Source organism: Sinocyclocheilus anshuiensis, unplaced genomic scaffold (genome assembly GCF_001515605.1).
Source record: "Sinocyclocheilus anshuiensis isolate Anshui unplaced genomic scaffold, SAMN03320099.WGS_v1.1 scaffold1224, whole genome shotgun sequence".
NCBI lineage: Eukaryota > Metazoa > Chordata > Actinopteri > Cypriniformes > Cyprinidae > Sinocyclocheilus > Sinocyclocheilus anshuiensis.
The window spans coordinates 271,502-284,097 of record NW_015544204.1 but is presented as its reverse complement, the minus strand read 5'-3'; the positions used below and the strand labels follow the sequence as shown (position 1 = coordinate 284,097).

The 12,596-nt window shown below is 38.8% G+C and overlaps 1 protein-coding gene across 3 annotated transcripts in view; it reads right to left on the bottom strand.

The window, feature by feature from the left end:
* Positions 1 to 492: 492 nt before the first annotated feature.
* The window catches only part of LOC107696883 (zinc finger SWIM domain-containing protein 8-like), a 26,140-nt gene continuing 14,036 nt past the window's right edge, over positions 493 to 12,596 (bottom strand). The window contains exons 13-19 of one of the 3 annotated variants that reach the window (XM_016497425.1): positions 11,608 to 11,831; positions 10,980 to 11,468; positions 10,448 to 10,688; positions 8,614 to 8,787; positions 8,160 to 8,279; positions 5,298 to 5,476; positions 493 to 2,018 (exon numbers count right to left, since the gene is read on the bottom strand). In XM_016497425.1, the coding sequence (XP_016352911.1) occupies positions 1,815 to 2,018; positions 5,298 to 5,476; positions 8,160 to 8,279; positions 8,614 to 8,787; positions 10,448 to 10,688; positions 10,980 to 11,468; positions 11,608 to 11,831 (1,631 nt within the window). In that variant the 3' untranslated portion in view covers positions 493 to 1,814. The remainder of the gene's footprint in view (positions 2,019 to 5,297; positions 5,477 to 8,159; positions 8,280 to 8,613; positions 8,788 to 10,447; positions 10,689 to 10,979; positions 11,469 to 11,607; positions 11,832 to 12,596) is intronic. The other 2 variants (XM_016497427.1, XM_016497428.1) reach the window with 2 other exon arrangements.

Sequence of the window (12,596 nt, the reverse complement as noted above, 5' to 3'; positions counted from 1 at the left end):
ATATTACCAATCAAAAATTAAGTTTTGATATATTTACGGTAGGAAATTTACAAAATATATTTATGGAACATGATTTTTACTTAATGTCCTAATGATTTTTGACATAAAAGAAAAATCAATAATTTTGACCCATACAATGTATTTTTGGCTATTGCTACAAACATACCCCAGCGACTCAAGACTGCTTTTGTGCTCCAGGGTCACATATTAGAATGATTTCTTAAGGATCATGAGACACTGAAGACTGGAGTAATAGCTGCTGAAAATTCAGCTTTGCCATCACAGGAATAAATTACATTTTAAAATATATTAAAATACAAAACACTTACTTTACATGTTAATAATATTTAATGTATTTCATAATAATATTACTGTTTTTACTATTTTTGATCAATTAAATGCAGCCTTGTTTTTCTATCAAAAACTGACCAACTTTTGAACAGTAGTGTATATAATGGTTAGAACATAAACAGACACCGATAAACTCTCTTAGTGTTTTGATTGATCTTTATTAAGTAAACTCTACATTTTTAATATTGCTTCGTTCCAATTTAGTTTTTCTCTTTTCCCCATTTATTCTAGATTACATCCTCTCGCAATCAGCACAATTTATATGTATTTATATAGATTTTTTTGTTTGTTTTTTCCCAACCAAGCTACACTTGAAGAATACAAAAATATCACAGTACATTTTCTACTCAGTCACTCTCCACTAGCGAGTTCCAAGCTGGGGCCGATGCTGGAAACACGGGAATCTGGCAGTGGCATTTATAGACCACTCAACTAATGTTAGACAGAGGGGAGCAGTTAACCTATTTTAAAATGAGAACAGAAAAATGAAATTGTGTGGTTCGTATTAATGGTATCAGAAACAGCTAGAATTCAAATATAAAAGAACCCAATTTAAACGACAGGAAGCCCGAATTGTTTTTGAGTGAAGTCACCGCTGATGTCTTGAATTTCAAAAATTAAAGCTTGTGTAATCTGGTCCAGCCAGACTTCTCTGTTCCAGCACTCAAGCCACCAACATCTGACCGGAAAAAGGAACTCACAGAGCAGTCAGTGAGCAGTCAGTAATAACATTCTTCCATTCTTCATCCTGCTCTCTGTAGACACACCATACTATACAAAATATTAAAAACAAAAGATAAAACAAAAACATTGAAGAATCCTCACCCGTACTTTGATTATCGTTTCATAATAAATGTCTCTTTTATTCTTTTAAAGTTGTGTTTTTATTCTCCTCATGTTTACAATGCCATCCACTATCCAACGTTGAAATCCTTTATGACCGATGGAGGCTCTGTTCTCCAGGGTAGAGGAATGTTGCAGAATAAGTCTGACATTTAGTGGTTTTGTTTAAACGTGAACCAAACATCAACATAGCAAGTGAAAACCTTTGTCCCCGTATTAACCATCTAAATGAACTCAGGGGATCACAAAGCATAGAAATCAGTGAATGAAAGATGTTAGGACTCGTAGATAAAACAAGATAGCCATTAAATTACTCGACTGAACACACCAAAAAAAGAGAACAAAAATAAGATCAGACACAACACTGGGATCAACAACTCAACGAAGGAGGGACCCATTGACTGGAGTAATTCACATGCCCCAGTATCTCTGTACCACTTTCTCATGACTTCAGGGCCTGAAGGACTAAATGTTCGGTCATGTGAGTGGGCTTGTACAGGAAGTCGTCATGGCTACACTTCCTATCAAGGGGAACGGAGAGTGCTGCGTGTCGGATTGAGCTGTGATAGTGGTCTGTGGGGAAGATTGGGCCTCTCTGTCCCCGCTGGTCTCTAGAGTAGTCAGGGTGAGAAAGTGGCCATCTCCAACGAGATCCGCTGCCATAGTTCTTTAGTCTGTTTGCCCCTCTTTAGGTTCTGCAGCACGTCATTGAACTGCATCATGCCAACTGGTGTCAGGCAAAACGCTCCGCGGGCACTTCGGATGATGTTCACAAAGTCGTCATAGTCCGCAGGAGTCAGATGGATCAGCCTATGGTGGATATACTGGAACAAACATAAACAAGCAGTTGGACATGAATTCAGTCATTCAATAATGGAGACTGTTCCAAGGTCATTTTAGTTAAAGATTAACTAAGATTTTTAATTTATGGACATCACCATTTTCTTTTTACAGTTTAGTAATCAGTTGAGGAATAAATGTTAACGTGTTAGGTATAAAATATGGTTATATGCATCTAAATTAAAACCATTTGAGCCAAATGTGTCAAACGTACAATTTGCAATCATTATGAATTGCAGTTAGCAAGCCTTTAATAATGTCACACATTACTGAGTGAAACAGAGCACGTAAGGGAACATAGCGATGAAAACGTGAGATGGATGGAAAAATCGTTAAAGGGGGGGTACAATGCTGTTTCATGCATTCAGAGTTGTTTACACTGTTAAAGAGTTGGATTCAAAGTTTCAAAAAACAATTTGGACGTATGACAGAGTATTTCTGTGCCAAAAATCTTACGTCCGGGTTCGTACAAGTTTCGGAGAGTTTTTATCTATCGTGGCTCTTCATGACGTAGACGAGGGTGGAACTCCTTATATGGGCATTTCTCCCGGAAGAGCACGCCCGCACACGCATCGACCAGAGCAAGAGTGAGATCGCGCCCATCAAAGCGCTTCATCCAGCGGCAGCACTGCACGGGACTTGCTCGGGAAGAATGTCTCCAATCCAAAGAAGTGTTTTTGGTTGTAAGGGAAAGATAACATTGTTCAGCTTCCTAAAGAACCCAGCGTTATGTAAACAGTGGATACAGTTTGTTTTTCCGGGGCAGCAATGGAGTTTCACAAGTGTGTTTGTTGACGAACGTTTTATAAACAAGGCCCAGTTCGACGCTGGATTTGCACATCGTTTGATACTGAAAGATGGACTCGGGAAGAATGTCTCCAATCCAAAGAAGTGTGTTTTTGGTTGTAAGGGAAAGATAACATTGTTCAGCTTCCTAAAGAACCCAGCGTTATGTAAACAGTGGATACAGTTTGTTTTTCCGGGGCAGCAATGGAGTTTCACAAGTGTGTTTGTTGACGAACGTTTTATAAACAAGGCCCAGTTCGACGCTGGATTTGCACATCGTTTGATACTGAAAGATGGAGCGGTCCCAGCTATAAAAGATCCCGGTCATGATTCAGAACTGCAGACGGTAAGTGAAACGGCATCAAATGTCTTGTTTTGTTGGCATTCGGCGCTCAAGTGCTCGTCACTCTTTAGCTCCGCCCACGGCACGCCTCCAGGAGCTCGGCTTTTTCCGGAGAGAATCGTAAAGCTGTATCTTATTTTATAAATATGATAAAACTAAAGATTGTTTGGAGATATGAAGGATGCAGTACTACTCTATAGGTACTCAAGATTAACATGAGATTGGGTGAAACTGTGTGTGTTATGCCCCCTTTAATGTTTTTACTTACAAAACTGTTACATTGCCCAGATAAACTGTAAAGACATTTCTTAGTTTCTGCAAAGATTTCTATTTTAAATAAATGCTGTTCTTTTGAACTTTCTATTCAACAAAGAATCCTGAAAAAAATTTATTAGTTTTAATTTTATTAATTAATTGTATTACAAATATATTAAGCAGCACAACACTCATAATAAAAATTGTTACAAGCTTTGCAGGGGAACGCAAAAGTTCTGGTGATGGGAAAAAAATGAGATGGAAGAAAAAACTAAATGTTTATACTTTTGCATTTCCTTGAGAAAATGTGTTTCAAAGTTAAAAGTTTTGCAAGCAAATCAAAACTGTTGAAATAAAATTTTTCATCCCATCTCATATTTTTTTTCAATTATATTCAATGGGAAAAAAGGACTGTTTTAAAGGAAGAACAACATATTAAACTTTAAATGGAAAATCACAAAGAATTTTTTTGTTGTTGGAATGAAGTGGAAAAACAAGGAGCTTTTAAGAGATGAAAGCTGGATGAAAGAGATTTTAAAGGTAGATACGCATGTTCAACTGCAAATTTGTGACAATGTAAATGAATATTATAATATTGTTTCATTGTTTCAGATTTTTTTATGGAGTAATTTTACTTTTCTTAGCAGAAGCTTTAAGCTAATCTACAAGATAAAACAATTTAACTAACTCAAACCAGTATTTCATTATGCATTTAGTTTGCAAGCTGATGAATACATAAATACAAGAATATATATTTAATAAATAAATAACTAAATAATACATGCCGCTTACTCTGGGGTTTTGAGTTTAGTTTAGTTTCTAGTTCTAATTGCATTTACTTGTCGTTCAACAACATTTCATTACTGTCATGCCTTTTTGATCTCCCTGTGGTTAAACATGTGCGACATGATAAATTCATAAATATTCTTGCTACTAGATGGCACTAACCTGAACCTGTTTTAATAATATGTAAACAGGTTATGAAGCATCATGTCCCCGGATGTTTATAGGGACACGCAGCATATGGAATACATTTCCCACCAGTGACGTACAAAATGACTCGGTGACAGTCTGGGTAGGTTTCTGCTTGAGTACAGCCTCTCGGTCCCTCATCTCATTATCCACGCATGGACAGAGTGAATTAGAGCTGGCACTGTCTCCCTTTCACATATACCCAACAATCATTTGCAAAGATTTACAGTGGCAGACATATGGTAGAGTGAGTCTCTCCTTGATCTGGGCATTTTAAAATTTAAGGCCACCACGAGAGTGGCCACTTGCGCAGACGTGCATTGTTTGCCCATGCGACAACTTGAAACCTCTTTGAAATAGCAAAATAAAGCCTCTGAGCCGGCTAGCAGGTAACTGTATGTGTGTGCTGCTTCTCTAGGAAGCCACTCTTGGCTTTGGGCTGTCACAGTGTGTTTGATGCTCTCTCATCAGTATGCTCCATCCTGTGAACGGACTCAGGCTTCCCTCTCTAGCTTTAACACTCCAGAATTGTTCATGCACAATTTATATTCAGCGTGGGCGACAATGCCATCACAATCCACCCTCGGCACCACTTGAATGTTCTAAAACCCTACTCAAATTCTCTACTTGAAACTTGAAACTAAGTCTAACGAATATGAAAACGAACTTTGAGATGGCTGCACCGCATTCAATACAAAATGTCAGCTGCGACGGATCATCTCATGTGTTAAGAGTGTAATTTTAACTGCTTCTGTCAGTGGAAGAATGCATGTTGCTCCTGGTGGATCATCGTCATCATCCGGGTACGGATTTATTTCAGCATTTCATCCAATTAGGGATGTTATTAGTAATAATGTCAGTGTGATTAGTTCCCCAGGCTGAATCTTAGGGATTTGTGAGTCTGTACCTGTAAGTAGGCCTGCTGGCAGCGCTGCACGAGCTGGTGGAAGGCTGGAGTGCGGAGGTGTGCGTGGATATGTGCAGGGTTTAACCTCTGCAGAGCCTCCATTATGATCTCCTGCAGGACAAACGGACTAAGAACACCTTTCGCTGCCCCAACACAAAACTGGTACACGTAGTTCACACCTGAGGAGAAATATAGGCAGAGGAGGAAGAATAAGGAAACATTCTAAAAAGAATCTCTGATACATTGTGTTCTTTTTTAATTTTAATAGTTTCTTTCAATTTAATTATAATTTATTATTCTGATTATCATTTAAATCCGTGCAAAAAGCACTGTCAATATACAACAACCATTTCAATATGGTCTTTTTCTTGCCCATCACCTTTGTTTACATTTCACTTTTTCCCCAGATACATAAGATACAATGAGCCTATAAGTCCAAGACAGAAAATCTCGGGATCACAGCTATAGCTTAACACCTCAGTAAATTTGAGAAAGACCATCTTTATGAATAATTTAGTCATAAATCAAACCCAGACCGGATATGACCATCTTTATGAATAATTTAGTCATAAATCAAACCCAGACCGGATATTTTATTGTGGTCAAGTAATTTGCATTCTTTATATGGTGAAATGTAATTATCATCGAAGCTCAGCAAGTGAAATATCACCCACAAGTTAAACACATTAAGTGGTAGAAATGTTAATGCTAAACAACTGTGGAGGACTGCATTTTCATAGATTACATCCATAAAATCTGATGTAAGTTGTTTTATAATATAATTAATCTTATATTATTGTATTGTATTTTCATTTCCTGTGCATTTTGAGAAAATATAGAACAGAAGGGCCCAATGTTTTTACTGGGCTGAGAGTATGTTACATTACATCCAAATACATTAAAATGTAAATTTTTAAAATAAATTCAATAATATTCTCTACATTTCAATGCAAAAATATAACAGAAAATGTTCAAATAAAAAGATAAATTATATATGAAGGTGTGCTTCAATTTAATAATTCCACAAAGGCCTGTTATTTAGTTATCTTGGAACTGAAAGCATTAACCAAATTACGCCATTAAATATTCTGATCAATCAGCAGCCCTGTAATTTCATTTGTCAAGTTGCGATTTAAGTGTGCTGACATTTAGTATTAAAAAGCAACTTGGATGTTTCACCACACTTGTTTGTTTGTGATGTTCCAGACTAGAGTAAGTGGAGTATCTAAAGCAAAAAATTTGATTTTTAAAAGTTGGAGGGCTGGTAGAGTGATAACGGAGGGGAAATTGCAGTCAGTTCACTCACACAGTCTGTACTAGTCTATGCGCTGCTTGGCAAATACAGTTTAAAATGTATTTAACCCAGAATATCCCTTTAAAGGAAGCATGTGCAGGTGTATGTCATTACCATCTGATTAATTAAGCTATTCATCCATTCCAGTGGGGACCATTAGCAAAGCAACAAGACATACACTAGTCATTTCATTAGATGCCTAATAGGCTTGCCGCGATAGACGGTGCTGACGGTGATACCGGTGTTAAGCCGCAACACCGGTTACGTCACTTGCCCACCGCGTCACCGACCCCCACCGTCGTTTTGATTTTTTATAGTAATAAATATAATTTAGTTCAGTAAAAGAACAGACACTACAATTAAAAACTGAACGCGGCTGCTCAATGCAGTTGAACGACAGTTGCATCACAGATCAGATTTCATTTCTCCAGTGAGGAGAGCGAGTCGAGCTGACTGACAAGAAGAGTGAGGTGAGACAGACTAGACGATCGCGAATTATTTAGTTTCGAAACTAAATGCAAAAGTGCCTGTTTGGCAATATTTTGAATTTTGAAAAGCCTGTTGACTTTTGCCATTTATCTAAGGTGATTTTGGAAGTCTTTTTAAACATTCGTTTCTTATTTAATTGGTTCCACATTGTTTGCTGATTTTGACTTTATTTAAACTTTGTGTCATTTATTTATTTTATTTGACATCAAGGTGTATGCCGTGCCTCCAAGCTTTCTTACTCGTTTTGCTAATAAACGTTCTACGTTTCTTATTTATTTGGTTATATATTATACATGTTTACAGTTTTGTACATTAACTATACAAGTTATTTGTTATTTTACATTAGGCATAGCCTGCCCTATAGCATGGTGTATTTTTATTTGTTTTGTTAATAAAAGTTCAATGTTTTATATATACGCTAAAGTGAGTTTGACGTTGTATTTTGTTGTTGCATTCAAGCAATTGACGCCTAACTGCCGCTAATTCTAAAGTGAAAGTAAAATGCGCACGGCGCTTTTAAGCTATTTAAAAGCGAAGGAAAGCGAGGAAAAGAGGGAAAATTCAAAAGAACAATTGCTTTACTCCGAATTGCCACTATTTGAAAGTGAAAGTAAAATGCACACGCCACTTTTACAAGCTATTTAAAAGCGAAGAAAAGCGAGGAAAAGAGGGAACGCCCCCGCGCTGATACCGGTATTACTGGTGTTGTCACACTTCGATTAACCGGTGGGAAAATTTCCTCACCGTCACAACCCTAATGCCTAACCTGAACATGGCAAAATATTGTCTACTTCTACATTTTCAATTGTAACATTTAGGCCCATGAAAACTGGCAACATGCTGTGATCAGCATGGGATAAAGCTCAGAGTTAGAGGAAAGATATCAGGATGTCAATAACTCCGCTGGAGACTCTGCTGTTAAATCACCTCTCCACTCTTGTCCGCTGAAGGCAAGGTAAACTGTCAACACATCATTTACAGTCTACTTCCAGCTATTATAGCGGGTAACAGGAAATGAAACAGGACTTTAGAAAAATTGTTTTTCCTATAGGATATATTGCAAAGATATGTGGGCATACCAAGACGCGCAGCCAGGCCCAACAGCCATTTGACGTCTTCAGTGTACGGGGGGCTACGGGAAAAGTTGTTTGGATGATCGTTGTGGGCCCTCCTTCCCAACATCTCCAAGGCCAGCATGCCTAAATGAGGACAGGAAGATTTCACCATTAACACTCTGTACTGAACGACACTGTACTGATCATGTATTGAATTGGCACATGCACCCAACGTCCTAATCTCCAGGACTTATGAGTACTGATATAACGGAAATCATGCCTTAATTAATATTTCTCACTGTGAGAGTTCTTTGTCAGTCCTGCAACATGGACTCAACCGATCTCTCCCTCACCTCTCTTGATAATTAATCACCACAATTCAGGACCAGATGGATCCTAATGGGTGCAAAACAGCAACATAAGGACAGGCAAGCCATGCCCTAAAGGGTCTATGCAATTAGAAATCATGCGTCCTTACCGACTCTGTAGGCCGAGTGGAGGTAGTGCAGGCCCTGCTGGCTGATTGGTTGACTGTGCTGCTCGTCTTCCACAGGGAAGGGTGCGCTGACCAGTGAGGCGGGCTGGGACGAGAGTCCTGTAAGAGAAGCCCCCTGTATGGCCTGGATGGTGGAGCCTGAGTGTACTCCTCCTGCTGGGCAAAAAAAAAGATGAGGATGTTCATGGTGTCTTGTCTATGAATTTGCCAACTGTCTGATAGCATGGCTTCTCAACAATCTCTGGTGAACTGGTAAGAACAGTAATGAACTCTTGTCTGCACTGAAGTAAAGGTGCACTAAATAATCATTTCACTGGCCTTGAATTATATACATTCACACCTAGAGGTGTGGTCTTTTCTCTACCAGTGCCATTGTAGAGCTTTGCAAACACACAAACACAAAAAGCTCTTCTTTTCTGCATTTCACCTCTGCTTCAAAAGCTTGTTTAATAATCTACCTTTCTAACAAACCTGACATTGTACAATGTACACTATGAATATGGTTGCCTCTGTGACAAATTGCTTATGTAAGTCACTTTGGTTAAAATCTTCAGATGGCTAAATGAGTAAATGTAATATTTGTACATGTAATATTTGCCACCCATGAGTAAATAATAACAGATTAATTATTCCACAACTGAAAGTGTCTGATAATTAGGAGTGGGAATCTCACAATTAGATCCAATTTCGATTCAAGGAGTCACAACCCAATTCTAAAACGATTCCTGATGAATTTAAATTTTTTTTCACTGATCATTCTATTATGCAAAGGCCATTTTGACTAGCAAGTTGTGACATCAAGTCTCTTAGACTGTGACCTGTCCTATGACTGAAGGCTGTCTTTTTTTTGGTGTGGTTACTGAAAGATGTCAAATTTGCCATCACTCCTTCAGCCGTTGTATTAGAAATACTCAGCAGCAGCAAACTACTTTTCTGTTACAATGTATATTGACTTAAAAAAAAAAAAAAAAACTTTGGTAGATTTTTGATGTTAATAATTGTGGAAACACATCACAGTCTGAAAATGGTCCATTGGTTTTGAATTTTTGTGGATCGATACCAAATATTCAAAGCTTTCTGAGATATAATTAATTTTACAGTTGGTCATGTGATCTCAACATGTGAAGAACCACCCTTACATAGAATCAAACAGCTATTCAAAGGCCTGATTTGGCTCTTTCTTCTCTTGCAATTATAAATAATTTCAATTACATCGGATGAAAGTACTATTAAAGGGGTGGTTCACTGTTTTTTTTTCTAGGCTTGATTGCGTTTATGGGGTGCAGTCTAACGTGTTATAGAACATTGATTTTGAAACTTGTGAATCCATTAGAATCGTTAGAAGACAGAATCGCGATTCATATATGAATAGATTTTTACGTGCACCTCTAGTTTTCTCTTCCTCTTCTCTGAAGCAGTGCAGCATGGCCTCGCCCCCTTTGTTGCCTTTTCCCGAGCACGGGGTTTATCTGGGTTTGTTACTCCACGAACCCGGGAAGTAACTTGTTGTAGTCCCTACCAGCCGTTTTTGTAGGCATTAAACTGCCAGAATTTTAAAAGACGATATCTCCGTTTGCATTGAACTTTCAGCTTCGTAACTTTGCAGATATTGTTTATGCTCAAACAGCAACATTACACACTAACTAACGTAAAAAAAGTGAAATCGCAATCAACCACCCCTTTAATTTCTGGCAAACTGCTGCAAAAGTAAAAAAACCTTGCATCTATTCAGCATTCATCTAAATAACATTCGATAATATGCCCAAAAATTGTCTTCATGTTAAGATGGAATTGAAATCTAACTTCTTGTTCTTACCTGCCACAGTAGTGCTAAGAGGCAGGACTGCCTCTGCGGTATGGTATGGGTGGACAGCGATCTGAGTCATGGATGGCACAGCAACTCCAGGGAAAGTGACAGCGGTCGCTGCCATAGGAGGATGAGGGCCAGTGGCCACAGAGAATGGGTACTGAGCACCAATAAAAGCAGGGTGCATTCCCTGAGAAGACAAACAGATGCTCTTAAAACCGCTTGGATACGCCTTCCTTGAGTCATATACCTGCTGTCAAAAAATTAAAAAGCCACAAAATTAAATTAATCCAAGGGAATAGTTGTAAAGATCATCATACACATATAAACAAACTGCTAGGAGTCTCTCTCCATTTATATTCTGCCAGGAATGTTGCGCTATGCATCACTGACTGCCAAGTAAGAGTCTGCATTAGTATTTAAGTTTAGTATTTATCATCTTCAGTTAAATGCAGACAAATAATATTACAGACTGAAATAAAAATTCTAAGCACAAATAATTGAAACCCATAAATCATAACACAAGAAAGAGAGCTCATACTTGTGGGTAGGCCGTCCCAGACACAGGGAAGACAGGACGGGGAATGTGCTGAAGGGGGTGGCCCAGGTACTGGGGGGTGCAGACGGTAGGCAGATGGGTTTGGATGGTGGTGTAGGGATGCAGGCCTTGCGTGTGTCCCATGGCTGAGCCCGGCAGTGCGTGTGACTGGTAGATGGTGGAGCCAACAGAAATGACAGGTACTACGGCGGCTGCTGTCACTGTTGTAGTTACAGATGCAACACCTGATGGATCCAAGGCTCCCGTGTTATCCAGGATACCACAGCTTCCCTCGGGTGGCGTTCTCCCTGCTCCACCATTGGCCCCACAGCGGCCGGACCCCTCTCGCTGGGCCCCAGAGCCTCCACCCACTGTTTGCTCGTACAGCCAATACCACTGGTGAGCCACCTCGAACAAGACCTCAGGATAAACACCGCCTCCCTTTGCAGCCTCCTCAACTGCCATGCAAGCTTTCTCCAGCATCACATTATCCTGAAAAGAGTAATGTAGTTCTGAGTTCTGAATGTAGAAATGTGTTCTTTAAAGGCAACAAGCAGATGATTATTATATCATTAGAGTAAAAATTTATGGATTATTATGTGCAATGAATGTAGGATGTGCTGGACAATACCTGCTCCTTGCACTGCACCAGGGCTCTCTGAATCTCATTGGGGTTGAGGGCGTGAGCGTGAGGCAAGCAGCTCAAAGCCAGCTCTGCCGCAGCACGCACCATGTTGGGATCCCGAGCTCGTGATGCGCGGTCTGCGAGTGACGCTACCTCCGGAGGCGTGAGGTGCCCGTCCCAGCATTCCACCAGGATGTTGAGGGCAGCACTCCCAATCTCCATGGCCTGGCCTGTGAAAACAAGACAAAAGAATTTAAAACCAAACAAAAGGCAGGTTTGCCCACCATTTTCTAGCATATTGTATTAACTGCATTTATCCTTCTATCGTATCTAGCCACCTATATCTATGTATCCTTATCTATCCGACCATATACATCAACCAGTAAATATCCATCAAACTAGGGCTGGACAATAATTCAGTATCAATATGTATCGCGATATTTTTTTTTTTCAATAACGGTGATATGTCTTTAAACACATTTCCGATTTTTATATATATATTACCAGTGTTTCCCATACAATTATTTATTTGTGGTGTTTGGTTTAGTTGAATAAACCATAGACTGGAATAAACATGAGCACTGCACGTTACAAAATCATAACACGGCGCGGGTGTTTTATATGAATGTATCTCTGAAGGGAACCAGCTGTCTTCAGAAAAGTTTTGATGGCATTTTCATTTGATCTGATAAAGTAGCGTTCATGAGCGGAGCTGATTTGTATACGGCCATTACTGTAGAAACCACTGCTATTATAGTTTTTATTATTTTGAAATAGAAAGATCCAAAGATCAGCATTTATCTGAAATAAAAAGCTTTTGTAACATTATACACTATTCCATTCAGTATACTTTTTATTATTTTTTTGGAAAGAAATTAATACTTTTATTTAGCAAGGATGCTTAAAATTCATCAAAAGTGATAAAGGCATTTATAATGTTACAAAAGATTTCTATTTCAGATAAATAGTGTTCATATCGATATCGGAATTATATC